This window comes from Bicyclus anynana, chromosome 17 (genome assembly GCF_947172395.1).
Source record: "Bicyclus anynana chromosome 17, ilBicAnyn1.1, whole genome shotgun sequence".
NCBI lineage: Eukaryota > Metazoa > Arthropoda > Insecta > Lepidoptera > Nymphalidae > Bicyclus > Bicyclus anynana.
In genome coordinates, this window is record NC_069099.1 from 7,261,318 (window position 1) to 7,281,568 (window position 20,251).

At 31.4% G+C, this 20,251-nt stretch overlaps 1 protein-coding gene across 13 annotated transcripts in view; it reads left to right on the plus strand.

The window, feature by feature from the left end:
* Nucleotides 1-20,103, plus strand: part of LOC112055421 (casein kinase I) — an 82,363-nt gene extending 62,260 nt beyond the window's left edge. For 10 of the 13 annotated variants that reach the window (XM_052886623.1, XM_052886626.1, XM_052886618.1 and 7 more), the window contains 2 exons: nucleotides 2,448-2,569; nucleotides 5,554-20,103. In XM_052886623.1, coding sequence (XP_052742583.1) covers nucleotides 2,448-2,569; nucleotides 5,554-5,629 — 198 coding nt within the window. In that variant the 3' untranslated portion in view covers nucleotides 5,630-20,103. The remainder of the gene's footprint in view (nucleotides 1-2,447; nucleotides 2,570-5,553) is intronic. The other 3 variants (XM_052886627.1, XM_052886630.1, XM_052886628.1) reach the window with 3 other exon arrangements.
* Nucleotides 20,104-20,251: the final 148 nt, after the last annotated feature.

Genomic DNA, 20,251 nt, shown 5'->3' on the forward strand with positions numbered 1-20,251 from the left:
GTCATGAACTAGCTTGGCTGACTCTCGTAACAATCCTAAGCGACATCTTTTTTTTAATTAACACTTTACTGTATTTTTTAAATATATTTCGGGCAAGTTATCATGCCACACATGTATAGAATTTGAAACAAAATTTGTGAGATTTTATTTTGTAATCTCGCATAAATAACAAAACTTGTAAAGAGAGTTCAATATTTATTTGCGTTTTATTTTATTTCATTTTCCTGGTTGGCTTTGCCTGGGAATGTATTATATAATAATTAGTAACTTAATTAATTATGTATACTTTAGGGTTAGGCACTGTATTCTTTTATATTATTTCCACAGTTATAAATTACTGCATTAATTTTCCATTATTTTTCAAGATTATTACCTAATAAGAAGGCCGCAACATATAATTTTAGATGTCTGCTAGAAGCATGGCAAATTTGGTTAAACAATTATTTTGATGTATTCAAATATTACATATTTCGCATGTTTTTGACGTCACACGATACACTTATAATATTTATGCCATTTTTATTTATTAAATTTTTGAAAAAAAAAGTTGTGGATGTATATTGGTGTATTTATTTTTTAGCTGTTGAAGAATAAGCATTTTCGGTATGTGAAATTTCCCGGATCGGTGTCCACGGTCAGTTGTGAACATTTTGCGGCGAATTGTGTGATGCATGTCGCTTACTATTGAGCTTAATGTCGCTGCAATGACTTTTACTGCCTTCTTTTGTTGAAAAAATGTCCTTTTTGACTCATGATCCTTGTGTTGTCAGCCCTATGTTTATATTCAAGTTAAATGTAAGGGTTATTTTAATAAATACCTAAATACCTATATAATAATAGTCATCATACAAATATCTAAATACCTAAATAATAATAGTCATCATACAAGTATCTAATATTAAGGTAGTGATGAAATAGATTTTTTAAATTTTTTTAGGAAACTTAATTTTAGATTTTTATCCCAAAGAAGCATATCATTAAAGGTTTTAAAATTTTAACTAAATAACAATTTAGTTTAGCAATTTAATCACAGATTTTCGTTGTAGTATAATTTTATTTTCATTTCTAAACCAACACATTTTGAAAGATTTTGATGTTAATGCTGCGGTGCTACGTAATCTTGATCTAATTAAATAAAAACTCTGCTAGGCTGTTTCAAGAAGTGAAATGCAGTCGTAAGTAAGCAAGCAACAGCAAGGCAGTCAAAGTCAATGCAGACAAAGTTAGACAGTAACCTAAGCTTCTGTTGTAGCTCTGCCAATATTCATTCATAAATTCTTAAAGAACAAGTACGCTTTATATTACACTTTTAAGCTAGGTTCACATACAACACAAAATGTAAATATATAACATTTTACATTCACACAACTTACTGGGAACTAAAAACTTTTGTTATATAGACAAATGTCCGTCCCTAAATGTTATGTTGTAGTAATTTGTTATAGGCTTACTGTAATATTTGTATTTGCTTATTAGAAATGTGGAAGACTCGTCTTGGCATAAATTAATGTTTTGAACTCGCGCTGTTCAGTGTTTAGAATAATGTACATTTTTGTACACGACTGCTTATTAACCCGTTTAACGCGTTTAACGTATTTTTTGTTTAGAAAAGTGTCGCTCGTTGGTCGCTTTTATGGGTGGGTTGTATAACAAGTTGTATTGTATTGTTTATATTATGTAAACTAGGAAAAATATTATAATGGCCTGATCTAAATGTATTGTTTGAAAGACTTTTTTTTTAGGGTTAGTCCGTCACAGTATTTTTTTTTGTCTAATAAACACTACTTATTTGTACCTGTATGTATCTAATCTTACTTATACTATTACTATTTGTGTATTTAACACGAAACACCGTACCAACACACAATCTTCAAAATTTCCGCCATTTGTATTACTTGTTATTTTAGAGAGAATCATTGAAGCTATATTCGTGATGATTTTGTCCGTGGCATAAACCGTAAATACTACGGATCATTGTTAGATGAAATGATGTCCAATAGGTTCTTTTTTCTTTTTAGTTAAAAAGAAATTCCTTACAAAGAACTGTCGTAATTCATGTTATAGTTTATTATTGAATTAAACTTTATTTATTATCTGAGATCAAGATTTTAACGTCCACTGGATTACGTCTTGTCACAAACGCACTCTTTCAACAGGCCGACCTGACGGAAATTTTGAACTTGTTGCTAAAATACGATTATATTCTTGAAACATATTTCGTAAAGACATTAACATATTTGCGATATGCCAATAGCGACGAACCGGAAACGTCGTTCATCGTTGCGCTGGGACGAAAGGTCTGTCGACTATCTCTTTCCCCTTCACGGCGGCGACACTTATCCCTACTGATTTCCCATTATTTAGTCGGATTTTGGTTTTCCAATTAGGAAATTTAACTTTTATTTGTTACAACGTTCGTGTACTGTACCGTCGGTCGGGTTTGGCAGGTGGTGAGCTCGACGAACGGCGAGCTGGGCGCGGACGACCCCACGGCCGGCCACAGCAACACGCCCATCACCCAGCACCACGAGGTCGATGTGGTCGACGACACCAAGTCAGTGTTTCAACTGTATGCATTGCCTTTTTTATTTACTTTTTTTATTAGCTTTAAGTTTACACACACGCGCACATTTACACTTTTTTCCTGTAAGGGTGAAAATCCTCATGGACACTCATTTGGATAGTGCCGATTAAAAACCTCTCCTACCTTCAGAACGTTGGTGTGCCTGCCATTACTACCAATGTCGCAGTTTTTTTTCACTTTTCCGAGTTCCTTATCACTCTTCTCCTTTATTTTCATTATACTTTCCAGAAAAAACATTATTATGTCCCATTTTTCACTTGATTCTACACACTACTTATGCACACACTTAAGACTACTTTACACTACTTATGCACACACTTACTTTAGACTACTTTACTACACTACTGACTATTAACTGTACAGTTTTGTCTAATGATATTACGATTATGCCCGGTCCACACGGCGACGATAAAACTGCACAAATAGTGCAGTCCATTTGTGCAGTTTATCGAACATCCATTGCGTGAAAAAATATACGTCAATTTTCCTACACACGATCTATAAATCTGCACAAACAGAATGTGCAGTCCGTTTGTGCAATTTTAATCGATGCCGTATGGTCCGGGGAAGATTTTAGTATGTCACTTCAACTGCGCAGTTTCCTTTAAAGTAAAGTGGACCTTAATACTATTATTTTAAGTTCACTTTACAATATATTTTATACATAAAGGCCGAAAACAAAACGTATGTCGTAGAACCAAACATACATAACTCATGTTAACACTTAACAAATAATGCACAAAGCGCAATGTATGTATACTTTTGAAATGCATTTTATTTTTTAAAGTTTGATTACACCATAATAAGTTACAGCGACATAATGTTTAGTAGATCAATCGTAGTCATATATTATATATAGATAATATTATATATTATATTTTCTATTCTGGGAATACTGTTTGGCTTTGTTCTCGTAAGGTATATAGATGCGTTTGTAATGTAAATGAAGGAGCGTCAACATAAAGGAAACGTGTTTGTAAATTATCATATTTTGTCTATTAGTGCTTGTTAGAGTCTGGCTAATGAAAGTAGAGACTCAAATCGCCCGCCAAATTTAAAAAATCATTTAAACAAATTAAAAAAATATACGTTTTCATAATTTGCTTAAATTATCTTTTTTTAGTTTTACAATAGATTATTACATATAAATAAGTATTAAACTCAGTTATTCCAATATTTGTACAATAATTTTCAGAATTTACTCTGTTTTTTTTTAATTTGGCGGGTGATTTCAGTCTCTACTTTCATTAGCCAAACTAATGCAACGTTTTTTGGGTGAACAAGTTTTGATGTCACGATTCTCAGAGTATCAGTCTAATTAAGTTTCTGTGATGCTGACGTTCCTTTAGTTTACGCACACAAACACGTCTGTGTTGCCTCACTACTACATTCATATAATATGATGCCGTGTAGAAGCCGAAAGGGAAAGTTAGCCCGCTTCTATCTTAGATTGCATCACCACTTACCATCAGGTGAGATTGTAGACAAGGGCTAACTTTAACGAATGAAAAAAATACTGTCTTCCAGTAAGAAAATAACTATATCATTAAATGTATTTATAAAAGTAAATGAAAGAAACACCATAGCAACGATATTGATTTCCCTATCTAAACATTTCTTTTTAAATATTTTTTTTTAATTATTCACATAGACATTATGACGGTGTAACTTATTAAAGTGTTAATTTGTTGATATGCAAACATATTCCTAGAAAATGTGGTTTTATGTGTACCTATTCTTTTAAATATTTTTTGATGAAAATTTCATCAAACGTGGGTCATGCAATTAAATAATTTGGTTATATGGCTACTTGTAAATTTTTATTTTTATTATACTTCAATTCGTTGATTATTATTCAGTTTAATTCATTAATCCCAATACTATCGTGGATTATATATAATTTAATTATGAAAATTATGTTAAATTCCATCATAATTTTCGATTATAATGCTATTTTTTATTTTAATGTCAATGTGCTATGTGTGTATTGTATGCCTTAAGTGTATTTGTCCATATACTTTTGTTAAAATTGTTGTGTGTTAGCTTAAAATATTATACTTTATGTCATGTTGTATATTTTATATTAGTATTTTATTATAAGTGTTTATCAAAGATATATTTTAACAGAGTAGCGACAATGAACGAAATTTTAAAAGATTTAAAGTAAACCAGTTTATAAAAATATACCTACCTAAGTTTTTGTCAAGTCAAAAACGTCGGACATGTGGGACCAAATCAAGTTAAATGTCTAGGTACTGTAGATTTTTATTACCTAGATTAAGTTCTTGGGAGTTATAGAAAAGATAATTGTTTTATACCAATTATCTTTTCTATAACTCCCGATAATAAATATACGACGATAAGTATCCTTCGACATCAGCAGTCTCTTAAAAACATTTTTATTATAATCTGACCAGAAAAACAAAAAACCTAAAAGAAATTGTTTCTTTTTTACAACAGTGGTGGTGTATTTTTCTGTGCTTTACTGGCCTAAGATGCACACCACGACATATGTCAAGGCGTAATCGTAAATATCGCTCTCTCTTTCTTTTGCGATGGGACTAAAGATATAAGACTATTTTCGATTTCACCGCTATTAGTCACTATTTCATGTCATCGGTCGTCGGGTCGCGTTTCATAAGCCTACCTACTGGTCAGGGTATAAATGTTGAACATGGCTATAAATGAGGCTAATATTTTTATTTTAAGAATTTATATAGGTTCAAACGGTGAAGGAAAAACATCGTGAGGAAACCTGTAAACCAGAGATATTTTTTAATTCTCTGTGTGTGTGTGTGGACTATTGGCCTAACCTCTCTCATTCTGAAAAGAGACTCGAGCTCAGCAGTGAGCCGAAAGTGGAAGTGAGGGTTGTTAATGATGATACACTTTTTATTATTATTTTATTTAAATGTGATAATCTTTTCAATCAGCTGTTATCAGGCAGACTATGTAAAATCGTCATGAAGGCAATCCGTGTATTCCAGATGCTGTTGTTTCTTCAAGCGCAAAAAGAAGAAGTGTGCGACACGCGCATACAAGTGACGCGTGTGTGCGTGACACCCGCACCCCCGCGCGCGACCCCCGCACCCCCCGCCTCGACCCTCGCCACGACCCCCCACACTCCGGCCCGCACGCCAGGGGTTGCCAACCCGACACACCATCGCAGAATATCAACGTTAACAGGTTTTGCATTATCCAAAATTACGTTATCAATTTTATTGTATTTAGCGTTAAGCATGATAGCAATTATATATCATAAGAAATATTTTTGCTTTTTCTATCATGTTCATTCACACCTATTTATTTTATCATTTAGTATATAGACAATATGTGATTAACAATTGTGACGTGATATAATATCATTGTTAATTACTATCAAGACCACTGACACTGATGATATTCCATGATTATTTCTAAGCATCCAGAAATTCTTGTAATTTACTGTTAATAAATTTTATTAATCTCTTGTATGTTGTTAGTATTCAATAAAATTTATTCATTGTAAATAAATAGATAACTTTAATTTGAAAATTTAACTACTAGCAAATGAATGGTAATTTCGTGTGTTAAAATTAAATCATTATTTTGATAAATAAATTGTTTTCAGTAATAAATATTATTATTGTTTATGAATGATAATAATTATTATTAATATCAATGATGCGGATATTCACAGGCGTCTCATATATTTAAACTGTAAAATATGAGAATTGTTTTGTGAAAGATTGTGAAATGGGACCTGCCGTACTATTAAAATTGAGGAATTGCTATCACTAGAACGATATATTACGTTTTTTGTATAATAATAATCTATATATTCTTTTATTTTTATCTCTTAGTTAAAATTAGCTGTCACTATAAAATATAAATACATATTACAAAAAGATTGATCTCATTTGACGCGTATAGTACGGCAAGGTGTGCTACTTGACTTTGAAAATAAATAAAATATTTCTCCAAAATGTTGGCAACCCCTGTACTATGATTGTTAATTGATACATTGATTGATGATGTGTTCGTTTTAGCCTATTTTTCACATCGCGCATTTGTGTTACTTCGCGATAAATACTAAGGTACATTGGTATAAAAGCCTGTAATTGCCAGACATTCTTCATTTTATGAAAGTTGAAAGTTTGACTTCCCATGCTTCTACTATTGGTACGGTCGCCTGCTTTGCGACAACCTATTGAGATAGACCTTCAATGATCAAACTTTGAGGATCTCTAGCGAAGGCTTGCAACAAATTTAAGAGTCTGGTGACTGATTCGTCATGATAAAAAATGCGTTTTATAATTGGACAATTTAAAATTTAGACCAGAGGTTCTCAAACTATTTTTTCTCATAGACCACTTTCGAAATATAGCAGTAGCACCATTTCGAAAAAATATGTATATCTTACTATGGATATTTGCGTTGCGGCTCAGTTCTAATCAAATTAACAATAAAATTATTAGTTTTCGATAGTGTAACTACACATAATATATTTATTAGTGTTTAATGTTTTCGATGTCTGACTTTGAAAAATGACAGACAAATTTGCTCGTGAATTTTGGTACGATACAAGTCCATAGATATTTGGTCTGAGTTGATCTTTCAGCTTTACAGTCCAAACTCCAAAATTGACTACCGCACTTACCTATTGTAGGAGCAATGGACTTTCAGCCTAAAATGGTACATGACTGACTATTACAGGCTTTTGTTCTGCATTAAGTCTTTTTTTTAAATAGCATTGAACATTTTATGTAATAGTTAGGACATTTGCGTTTCCGATCATCAATTTTATCAAACAAATTCCATATATGAATGCACTTATATAAAACATTATTCCGTAAATAATAACATAGATCCGTTTAACAGATATATATAAACCAGCCTAGGATTACCAAACAAATATATTTATTTTTGTTTCTTATATAATTACTACTTAATTACGTATAAAACTGTGCTTGGTATTATTTAAATGAATGTGATATAAATACCCGCAATACAGCCTTTATGAGTTACAACGCAGAATGTGCAAGGCAGAAATAATTGTTTTTCGCAAAATATCCAAATTATAAAACTATTTTTTAATGAAAATTACGTATTAGGTCTTAAATGAACAAAACAAAATTACTTTATTTTGATTTGAAGATGAAATACGTTAAAATTACAAAACTCACTTATTCGAAAAGACTTCTTATTTATATTTGCTTTTAATGATTTTAGTCTGTGTCACCTGCGTTTAAAGAATAAGTAACTAATAGAGGTTTTTTTTACTGTAACAATACAAATTCAGATGCACACTAATCTTGAATCTTAATAACTGGTGACATCGATAATATCGTTCTTTCTATGCTTTCTTCACTGAAGTGCTATGTAAAATAACGATAAGAGAATAAAAAAGCATGACTAATATTTTTGTGATTTTTGAGAGAAATTTTTTTTGTTTTTTTTTTACAGGTCATACAAAAAACTTACAAATTAATTTATTTTACGTAGACCTGACAATGTATTATAATTTAAATATGAATATAATTATATAAATTCGGTATTTTACAGAAACAAATAAGTTTAGGATGTGTGTGCAACTGAATTTAAACTGTATGCGTAAGACTTATTCCTGCCGAATTAAGCAAAATCATTATATTTTTTTCCCTCTTTCAGAATACTCAATAGATATTGATTAATGGATGTGTGAGTTTATTTTATATCCCTCGTGTTAAAAGCGTCATGATGTCACGACAAATACAAAATGGCGGAAATATTGCATTGTAATAATATGCTAGTTGACACTTTTTTTAATGGTTTTAAATTAACTGAAAAAAAATCATCACATTTTTGATGTCTAATACTAAATCTTAACCAAACGGAGTGTTTGACAAAAATATTAGTTAACAATTAATTTGACGTTTAGTACATCAAGTAACATTGTGTCGTCACAAAATGGACGACAGCGTTTTTGACGTTTGGAAAATTTGAAAAAATACTATTCATTAATTAATATGAATATATTTCGTACCTTTATTTCATGTATTAAACGAAATTAATATTGTTTTTATTAAATTTCACATGAGTCAACTACCCTATTTTTATACGTACTTTTGACGATAAAAATAAATGACAATTGAACGTACACACAGAGACATTAAATTATAATATATTTGCGATAGTTCGGCGAGGAATAAACAAACATTTTTTAAAAGAGCGGGCGGACACCGGATGAAAGGATAACAATTATTTCAACGTCGAAACCTTAATTTGTTCCAATTGTGAAACAATTTATAAATAAAAAAACCAAATATTGTAAAATTAAAAAAAAAGTCTATTTTTGAAATAGTATTTCCATTCAATTCAATTCAGTTGGGCAGCTACCGTTGTATTATAATTAATGTAAGTCGCTTTAACGGCCTTATTAATTTTTATTATTTTTCATGGAATTCACAGAATCACAAAGTAAATAATTAGAATGTCACCTCAAGCAATAATAATATAATGTAATAATATAAGGTAAACGAGAAAAATCATGAACAAAGTCTCAAGTCAAATATAGGAGAATCACATAACGTAGTATTCATTATAATTAGATTGTCACCTCAATCAATAATAATATAATAGTAAACGAGAAAAATATGAAAAAAGTCTCAAGTCAAATATTGCTATTGTGAAAATTTGGACTCTTCCTATATATTGCCAAGCGTCTGTTTTTTTTTTATTCCTATTCACTCATTTTCAGCCTATTTTGAGGTCATATTGCATAGCCGGGCAGTTCTCTTAATAGATATGGATATGGAGCTTAAACCCACATATTCACTCAGGCTACTCGTAAATATGAGTCCAATTGTGAAAAAAATATCGACCAGTCGTAAAAAATTCCATTTGACAGGTTTATATTTCTTTTGATCCGAAACCAATTTACTTAAGACTGGGTTTTAGAACACCACAAGTAAATTGACTATTGTATGATCAGAAAAATCAAAAAAATCGTTATATTCCGGGAAAAAGGACCTAATACTATTTGCTAAATGTTACGTACAGACAACTCGTACACAATAACAGTCCTCGTTACGTCGAAAGTATTATTAGAAAATAAATTTTATCTAGTCACGTCAAAGTTTATTTTGCGGTGATAACGGAGGCATCGATAGTTTTGCTCACAATTTTAAATAATTTGTTTTTTTTAAATTAGAAAACTGCGAAAAGTCCATTATAAAATTACACCCCCTCTTAGGAGACGGATTTAAAAAAAAATCTCCATTCTTTCAACGATCTCCGCTTGAAAAATAACGTCAATTCGTCGCTCCGTTTTGCAGTGAAAGGCGGACAAACAAACTGACACACACACTTTCACATTTATAATAATTAAATATGGATTAATACTTTGATATTATAATGTTCATTTAAATCATTAATTTCATTAATAAGGCCGTCAAAGCATTAATTAAACATGTAAACATTTATGACGTCCAAACACGAATGTACAATAACCACAAACAAAACAATTATACATTATTATTATTATTGATAAAAAAAACATTTTGTATTAAATAAAAACGTAATAATTCTAATATTTTTTTTGTAATAACGCATACTAGTATTATTTTCCAAATTTAATGAAATTTTATTTTTATTCGTAGTTTAAATGAAATAATTAATCAAGTAATCATTAATCGATGCTTAGAAAATTTAATTTTTTTACGAAACACATTTTTTTTCTTTATGTTTTTATTTTATCTTTTACGCCTTCATGTGGAGTCATTCTCTACACAGTATATATATATTTTATAGTATTTTTTGGAAAAATCCTTTTTTATTTTCATGACATCACAAACTTAGTTTTAAGTGGTGAACTAGTTTAAGCTATATAATATTTTATTATTTTCATATGCACAGACATATTTTGTTTTCTGACAATAATTTGTCTGTAAAACTTTCTAAAAATTTATTTAATTAAATAATTTTATATATTCGTTTTAATGTTAATTGGATGACTCTTAATTTCTTTTCTTCGTTTCCTGTGTCTACTTAAAAGTCACTTTTCAAAAAAAAAAAAAATGTGTTACGTAATGAATGAAACGCGTTTTTATATTAATTTATTTTATTTTTATACCGTAACTAAAGTAACTCTTTTTTTTTTATTTATTACAAACTAACTTATATTTTAAACAAATGAATAACAATAATCGAGGGTCGATTAAACTGTTATAATTACTTTTTTTGTACCAAAACTTTGTCATTGTGAATAGGAGATATAATCCAATGCGGAAAACAGAGGCAAGACTGTAGAGCTTTCTGTTATGTTAAAAATAAAAAAATATTAAAACACTTGACAAACACTGAAACGAAGGTTATATTCAGACTAATTACATAAGGACCTGCCTCGCTAGACGTTGCTTTTCTGTCAAAGTATATGATCAACGATCTAATGTGAACATAAAAACTGTCTCTATAAAATCGATATTTTCATATCTGTAATCGTGTTCGTCGGTTAAAGAGCTCCGTAAAAATGCCCGTTTGTGTAGTTGAATGGCGTAAAAACGGTCAACAACTTCTAGTTTAGAAGATATATACCTAATCTAATCTCGATTTCCTCAAAAAATTACAGACAATTTTGTTCGTGAATTTGAGTGCGATACTAGTCCTTATGTAATTAGTCTAGGGTTATATTTAACTAGTACAAACTAGCATTGGTCAGACATGGGTATTTCTCGTAAAGCCCTTTAGCGTAGTTGGTATTGAATTGGTCAGAGTTCCTGAATTCGCAAACTAATGATGATTGATGAAACTATGATTTTGTATTTTCTAAATTGGCTTTGGTCTTAAAAGTGGTAAAATCAGGGGTTGATATGTACCTCACTCTCTACGAAAGAGTCATCACTCACCATCAAGTGAGATCGCAGGCAAGCATTAATATGTCTATGATGCGATGAATAAATGCCTATGTCTGAAAAATGTTAGTTCGATAAAGGCCTTTAACCTTCTGTTAAAAATGCAATACACGTCTGAAGAAAATCCTTCAAATAAGTAAACTTTTTAAGTTGTCCACTTCAACTTAACAGTCAAAGGCTAAGTTACACTAGGAGTGTTTCTCGAATGCGTGCAACTTTTTTTTTCTACCCAACAACAAGATTGTTGGATCATTACCAATCGAAGTATAGCTCAATTTAGCATAATTGCTTCGATTCATTCGCCAATGTAAAAGGAGTCTCTGAAATTGTCGGTCGTAGAGAAAGTTTCCTATTGTAACTTGGCCTTAATTAAATAAAAAAATGCGTACGAATATGCCTTGAATTGTGAATTGATTGACTCATCTCAAAAACTTTCCTTTGGTCTTACAAGTGCCGAGATGATTCCAAATGCTCCGATATTGTACATAGTTGGCAGAGGAGGTGCGGTTGGCGTCAATGTTTTGTGTTCCCGTCCGTAGCGATTTATTTTACGTTTCATTTCATGCACCAATCCTATTTATTATGTCTCAAGTGAGGCGCGAGATTGTTTGTACCTCATACTCTCATCAAGGATCCATTCCAGTAGGCCTTGCTGTTGTGCAAATGGTTTTGTGACTTAATATTAGTATCGAAGAGAACTCTAAAAGAAAAAAAAATCGAAATATGGTTATGGTTATTGTTTAAATTTTTTTTACTCTACACATCCCTAAGCGTGTTGCAGCCTTGACAGTAATCTCGATCGATATTACAAATGCAGCTTATGCAGTTGGTATGTGTGTGGCTGGCGTAAATCTGTTGAAATCAAGGAATTACCAAAAAAATATTTGACGACAATTACATTTTTTTTACTACATGAAGAGCACGCAAATCATGCAAGTTCCATTTTATGCAACAACCTATTAGACATGCATCAAACGTCAAAAAATCGAAAACATTTGAATCCGGGTAATTTACAATACTCAAGCGTTTAATATTAAAACAATAAAAACATATTACTTTAATAATCGTGTTATACAATTAGTTCAAAGTATTTTCAAAGTCCTTTTTCTCCAAGTTACAAGCTTTTTGCATTTCGACAAGTCCTACAGATCATATTCGAACAAATCAACAGTACATAATCATTTTCTCCATGAAACCGTAGTTGTAAACAATTAGTAGTATCACTTCCCATTTTAATTAGGAGACAGTGGTGTTTGGAGCCCACTGTCAGTTCAATATGTTAGGTTTGGTCCAAGAGCTAGTGGGAAATTTTGGTGTTGTACCCACTTAATGATGATACAGAGTATAAACCAATAATATATTATTAAATTATATACAAATGTTGATTATTATATGAAAAATTATATTAAAGAAAATCGATGTATCTCTTTTTAAACCCCATTATAACTGTGTGAAAGTTCTTGAAAGTTGTTCTATAGAATTTTTTTTTTCATAGATTTTTTTCACTAGTTTTTTCAATACTTAATAGTTATTTTCTTTTCGGGGTGGAGACAAATCTAACAAATGAAAGATCATGAAAATCTGTCCAGCCGTTCTTGAGTTATAAATGACGTCAGTACATTCATTACAACTTTATCGTATGATACAAAATGCATTTTCTAGCAGGAGATTATAAGAGAAGATTTTTAACTTCTATGGAAAATCATTTAATGTCATCTTAGTTCGTAATTCACTTTCTGAAAGTGATCGATTTTAGCAAATAACCTAGTATACGAGTAAACCAACGTACCATATACATTTGTTTATAAAATGATATATTACAAAAGCTACTTATGCAGTTGGTACGTCCTCAAAATTTCCACCAGCTCTGCAAGGATATATCTGTCAAATGTAATTATATGATTTTTGTTACATAAGTAATGAATTACCATAACATAGATATCGTGATTATACTAAGTTGTGTGTTGTTGAAACTCGTCGCGCGTAGAGTGTTGGACTTTGTCACTATTCATATACATTGTATTTATGTATAGGTTGTGAGTTTTGTTTATTTATTTATTTATTTACGTATTTTGTCAGTTTTTTAAATGTCACTTGTTTGGGAAGTTCGTAAATCTGTCGAGTCTAAATTAACAATTTTTTTTTACTTCTGCAAAACGCTACAAAGGCTATTTTAGTATATGTAAGGCTTTGAAGCCAGTCAAAGAAACTCAATGAATGCAAAAATGCAATGCTTACCCTGAGCACTTTTTACAAATCTGTATTCAATAAGGATTCATAATTTTTTTTTGTATCTGTAACTTGTACTTACCTTAGTAAAAACCTTATGCATGCCACAGACCTGATGTGTGATTAAAAAATCATGTGTTAAGGTGAATAAATCCCCAGAACTGTATGTTTTTGATTTTATAAATACAGGAGTCATAATTTATTGTGTCAAGGACATTGCCATTTACTTTTTCAAATATAAATTCTGGATTTGGCAGGATGTACAATAGGTCAATAGTGCTTGATGCGAGTTATTTTTGTTTAAATTAATCTAGTAATTGAAGAATTATTAATTAAAACTACAGTATTTTCTTAGTGTACTTTATGGAAAGGTTTCATTTACCTAAAGGCAAAGTCCAACATTCGACCCGTCATTTTGCATATTCTAGGTATAATTTTGTTTAGTCATTGTATAAAATAAGTTCGATTTGTGCGAATAAAACAATTATTATGTATATTAAATAATCGGCTCCGTTCCTATAGTGATGCCACGATACTTTCCTATATGTTTATTTATGTAACGCCTATAGGAATTCTATAGTTTTAGTGGATGAATGACTTTGCAATAACTGGGACAATCTTTAATAATCCAATGCGTTCTTTAAAGACGAAAGTGAAATTAGGACTACGTATGATTCGGTAAGGGCACGCCTAATAATAGCATCACTATTTATGGACATTGTCACTTTATTAACAAAATTTCGAAAATATTTAATTAAAAATTGACGGCTTACATAGTGTAGATTCCACTCGCCTATTAGCGATATAAAACTGATAATTGTTATATGTTCATCTTCGCTTCATTCAGATAGTACAAGATCCGGCATAAGAAATATATACCCTCATCTGTTATTTATTTAGGATAAGAAATAAACGATAGAATTTAACTAGGCAACCTATTTCCAATGTGTCACTGAATATTATCTATCATTTATTACTTACCACTTATAAATAACAGATGACGGTATATATAACTTATGCCCGATCTTAGACCAAGTTACAATTAATTATAATTTGTATCTTCGAATGAAGCGACTCATATAATAATGATCAAACTTCACTAAGTTCAATTGATCTTGTATTATTATTGTTGAAATATTTATGTCAGATACAGAGAGTTATGTGGAAAATACAATTATTCACTTCTAACACTAAAATGTTTGACTCAGTGATGTTGGTAAAAAAGAGGTAGATAGGTTATACGCGGGCCGCAAGTGGCACGTTAAAACTGTGCTAATTAGCAAACCTGAGTTCAGTCGCCGCACTGTCATCGCGCCATTGTCTACGCCGCTGAAATATTTATTGTGTGCCAGTTGTAAACATCGAATGTGGTTTATGTAACCTATCTACCTCTTTTTCTTCTAACATCATTGGTTTAAGTCCTATAAAAGGTGACGTATTAATTAGACAAGCCCGGTTTGACGTGAATGTTATATTATAACGTGCAATATAACTTGGTATGTATTAAACTTCATTACAATAGTTGTAAAATTATAGTTTGCTTTCAATCGAGGACGGCGTAACCCAAAGACTGATTGAAACATCATCGCGTGCACAGCGCATGTCAATTTCTATTGTAATCTTGCTCTTTACATATAAGTCTGGAACATATTTATCATAAAATACAGATGGCATATTTCGACCCTGCATAGAGACCTTGATGACTGCGCAAACTGTTGGGACGGTAGAAGATTTTGAAATGGAATCGAAATAAAGATATACTTAGCTCTAACGTTCGAGTCCAGAGTGTTTTTCGAGCCAAACTATAGTATTTTGCAATTATCATCAGAAAGCAATTACTAGTAGCTGAAAAGTATTTGTTGATTTTTACATTGCTTAGCGATCGAATTACGATGTGTTGATTTTTTTTTGCGATAGGTAAATCCTAGGTATACAAGTTAACAGGCATCCACAGATCCGCATCATACGTATCGGACGCGTCGCATCAGACGCGTCCACTGATCTGAGAAAGAAAGAACAAACAAAGAAACATCCAATACAATAAATACAAAAAAAAAATACTAAAAATGCACAGCGATTAATCCAGTAGAATGATAATGACAACAATTTGTATATCTACCGTAAAATCATAAAATCGTTGAATGCGATGCGTCCGATACGTACGATGCGGATATGTGGACGCTTACCATTAAACATCCAAGTCAGTTTGCGCAGCGTCTGTAGATTCGCACTGTGACATATCTCGTAAAGATAAAATAACGTATTGTCGATATAGACAGCGGCCAATCGAATTATAGCTCTCTCTTTAGTTCCTCGTAACGAACGAGACAGCTATATTTTGCGGTTCAGCCGCTAGTGGTCGACTATATCTTTTTTCTTCGCGATATGTGTTGTAGAACGCTGGTCGGACTTTAGTGTTGCAAATGTGCCAGATCTTTTAATGTAAAAATCGATTGTCTTGTGGATTTTAAGTAAACTCAATGATTTTTTTGTAAATTTTAAAAATATGAAAAAAGTAAATCATTACTATTTTATTGTTATATGAGAGACGAAACAACTGTATATATATTTCTTTGTTTGACCAAATTTACGTAATTTGACATAATATGTAAAAAAAATATCTACTCGCCCATCATCATGGCTCGCCGATTGTGTGTTGCTACGTTTTAAAATTTAATTAGAATGTATAAATTGTACAGCTTAGGGAAAATATCACGTTTGTATATTTTTGCTTCAATACAAATATGGCAAACATTCGGATCGTGAATTGCGTAGAATAAGATTTGCGGATGTGATTCTTGGCAGAGTAACGCCGTGGCTTAGATACTATACTCAGAGGCACAATTATCCGCCCACTTTAATATACTCGTGTCAAATGAAAGGCGGCGGATAATTGTGCTTCTGAGCATATATGTAAATTATTTTTACTATACATTATTTTAAAACTATGTTTTCTTAACTCAATAGTGTGATTCCAATTCGTCTGTATCTCTCTCTGTCTACAGTATAATATTAGACAGAGAGAAATGGAGTCGAATTTAAAACAAACATGCTGTCAAGTTTTAAAAACAAAGTTACAGAATAGAGCTTCTTGGCCTGTCGTGTGCTAAGTCGATTCTCTCTCTACAAACGGTTCGAGAATTAAATAATGTATGTAAAAGACACTCATGATCACGGTCACGTGATCAAGTTGTCGATCGGATCTGTCATTCCCATACATTTCGTTAGTTTACGAAGCGTTAGCGTTTGTAGAATAATAATAATAGAAGAATCGACGTGCCCCACATGGTTAGAGGCCCAGTGGTATCTTAACTCATATACTGTGCTTGTGTCTATAAGAAGAAAAGTGATGACTGAAGTCATTGAAAATGGTTTCTTTTGTTCATTAAGAGACTAGCAAAATGGGTGAATATGTTCAGATGTCAGGTAAAAATAATTTACATATGCCCTGCGGAATAGAAAGAAAAATGTCCAAACCAGTGATATGTTATCAACTCTTTTAGGGAGTCCCAGACTATCTGTAAAATAGAAGCATTTAACCATCTGTTTTTCTTTCTATTTGATCGTAGTTGATAGCCCAGTATCTCGATTCGGCCTATGTGATACAATTCGTCGTGCGTCTTCAATGTCTATGATAAAATGTTGACGGATGCATTGACGTGTTTTGTATGCAGTGTATTTTTAAATAGTCACGGATATGTAAGTAGTCATCACAAAATTTGTATCCACCCCTAAATGATAAGTCTTAAGCCGGAAACACATTGGCAACATGCCAAACCGCCCAACGCTTTGACAAGTATAGTCTAGGATCCGACTTAAAGAATATATACCCTCATCTGTTATTTATATAACAGATTTGGGATAAGAAATAAATGGTGGAAAATATTCACATTGACATATTGCAAATAGGTTGCCTAGTTAAATTGCGGCCAGACACATTTTTCATACAAAATCTAGGAAACCATAACCTACATTAAAGACAAATACATTAAAATTAAGCATAAAATAAGCTTTCATTTGTCATATTAGATGACTAAATAACTGACGAGGGTATTTGTATAACATTAATCATCTGTTCTGGCAACACCACAGTTGCAGTGTAGAAGCAGGCAACCTTTACGTTCAATTCTGTTGGGTATATAATTTTAACTAGTGTATGATTTTTATTAATTAAGCATAGAGGAAAGAAGGGAAATTAGGGAAGAGATTAAATAAATTGAAAAAAAATCATTTAATACTCACCGGGTTCAATTTCACTAGGCAATCTATTTGCAATGTGAAATATTTTCTATCATTTATTTCTTATCCCAAATAAATAACAGATGAAAATATATATTCTATATGCCGGATCTCTTTCTCGTATGTTAAATCAAATGAAATCTTAGTATTGCAGTGGTTTTAAGTATACAAATATGTACTAAAATTTCATTTGATCATACTTGGGGTGGTACCGGGTCGCGGGGCGTGAAACCAGTGTGTTCGTAACATTACATTCGGTCTAATTGACATTGGAGTGGTATTTTTTAACCATCTTGTTGTGTCGTATAAATATTACTAGAGAATATTTCGCTAATGTGGAGCGATGTATAAAGAAGTGAACAATTTTTGAATATCATAATGAGTTTTTTTTTATATAAAATATATATTAATAATGTAAACAAAATTATCCCCCTCGTTGAATAGATCGTAATACCTAAACTTATTGTACACATTGCAGTTTAACCGAAATGTAATAATAAATTTAAGTCTTAAAAGTAATTCATAGTTGTACCTAATTGTTACTTTCTATTTGCTAGATAGAATAATCAAATTAGTGTGGATAATGAAATTTAAAGTCAAATTGTGTGATCTCTAACGGCAAATGGTTTTGCCTTTCCCGGTCGCGCTTGTAATTCCACGCCACGATTGATTCGGGGGTAGTATTTTGCTATGAACACATCACGAGGTATTTATATACATAGAAAATACTGCTTACTTTGACTCAAAGATATCTGTTGGCGTCGGATGGTGTTACAAATGTGATTACGGCATTATTCTGCGCGTGTAACGAAGTATGGCAGCGTGTGTGATGTGTAAAGTGTGTCGCGAGTTATTCTGTGGGAGTTTCTAACTACCGAACTGATTCTAGGACGAAGCATAGCATCGGAGAGGGCGGGAAGTAGGTAAAAACTGAAATTTGATATGAAAAATGTGTTTTATTTTATACATTTATAAAATGTATTTTTCGTGTTGAAATTTAATAAATGAATTTGGTCATCTCGTATTTCTCGCCCCGTGTGTTCAATTTGTAATATAATTTTTAGTAGCGATGTTATACGACCTTTTTCAATGACGTATCTGTAAGCTTTTTGTAAGCTAATACATGTTAATTAATAAATTATATACACTATAGGCTAGTTGACACTTTTTTTTTAAATGAAAAAAATTATTTTATATTATTTTGAGACGTGATTGCACGAAAATTTTAGTTTTTAAATATGTTTTTGACAATACAAGCCAAAACGCCTGTCGGCCATGACAGTCTATATTTCAACTGTTTCATGACGTCACTACAAGAAATCGCATACAAATGGAGCGTTTGACAAAAATATTAGTTGACAATTAGTTCGGCGTTTAGCACATCAAGGGTGTTAGTGACGTCACAAAATGGACGACAGCGTTTTTGACGTTTGAAAAAATATGTGATATTTAAATTAAGTTTTCAAAGAAATCCTTAACTTTTATTTATTAATTGATATCGATATATTTCGGACCCTTATTCCATTTACTACACAAATTAATATTAAATTTGATATGTGTCAACTACCCTATTAGACAAAATAATAGTGTTGTCAGTGAACTTATCGATAGTTTACAGATTGGTTATTGAAAATTGTCGATAATGTATCCCCTACACATATGCTTCGACCTATAAGCGGATAGATCCTTCGAGCTAGCTTCATAATCACAATCGACACAATCAAAAAAGCACCATTTTGTTTAGAAGTAAAGAACTTCTGTAGAAGTGACCATGATGAATTTATCGAGAAAGCGTATATACGTGCGAGGTATCGCACCATGAACTGTGTAGTTAATTTAATTTATAATTTTTAAAAATTTCGCTTACTAAGTAAGTCAGTGAGTTGCCGGCTTAATGACGCACGTGGGAGTTTATGTGCTAGTTATATACTATTAACTTTATGTATACATGATGCTTTTGAAACTGAATTGAATTCTTATTGTTAAGTATATATTATAAATAAATATTCATTATCATAGAAAAAAGTACAGTGTTTATTTTATTTTCATTTTAATTTTTTTTCTCTGTAACATGTAAAATTTGCATACGCAATTTGACTTATATTCAGTTAAGGTCACAACCTGTTTTCAAAAATACGAAAATATTTGTTAACTCATAATTAAATAAAGCTTATTATAAGATATTCGTTTTATTCATTGTTTTAATTCACTTATAAATTAACACAGATTAATTAATTGATATCGATGTATTTCGGACCCTTATTCAACACGACGGTGTCGTAGCCGCACCAAATACAAAATTCAATAACATACATTCTCGAGTCAGTAC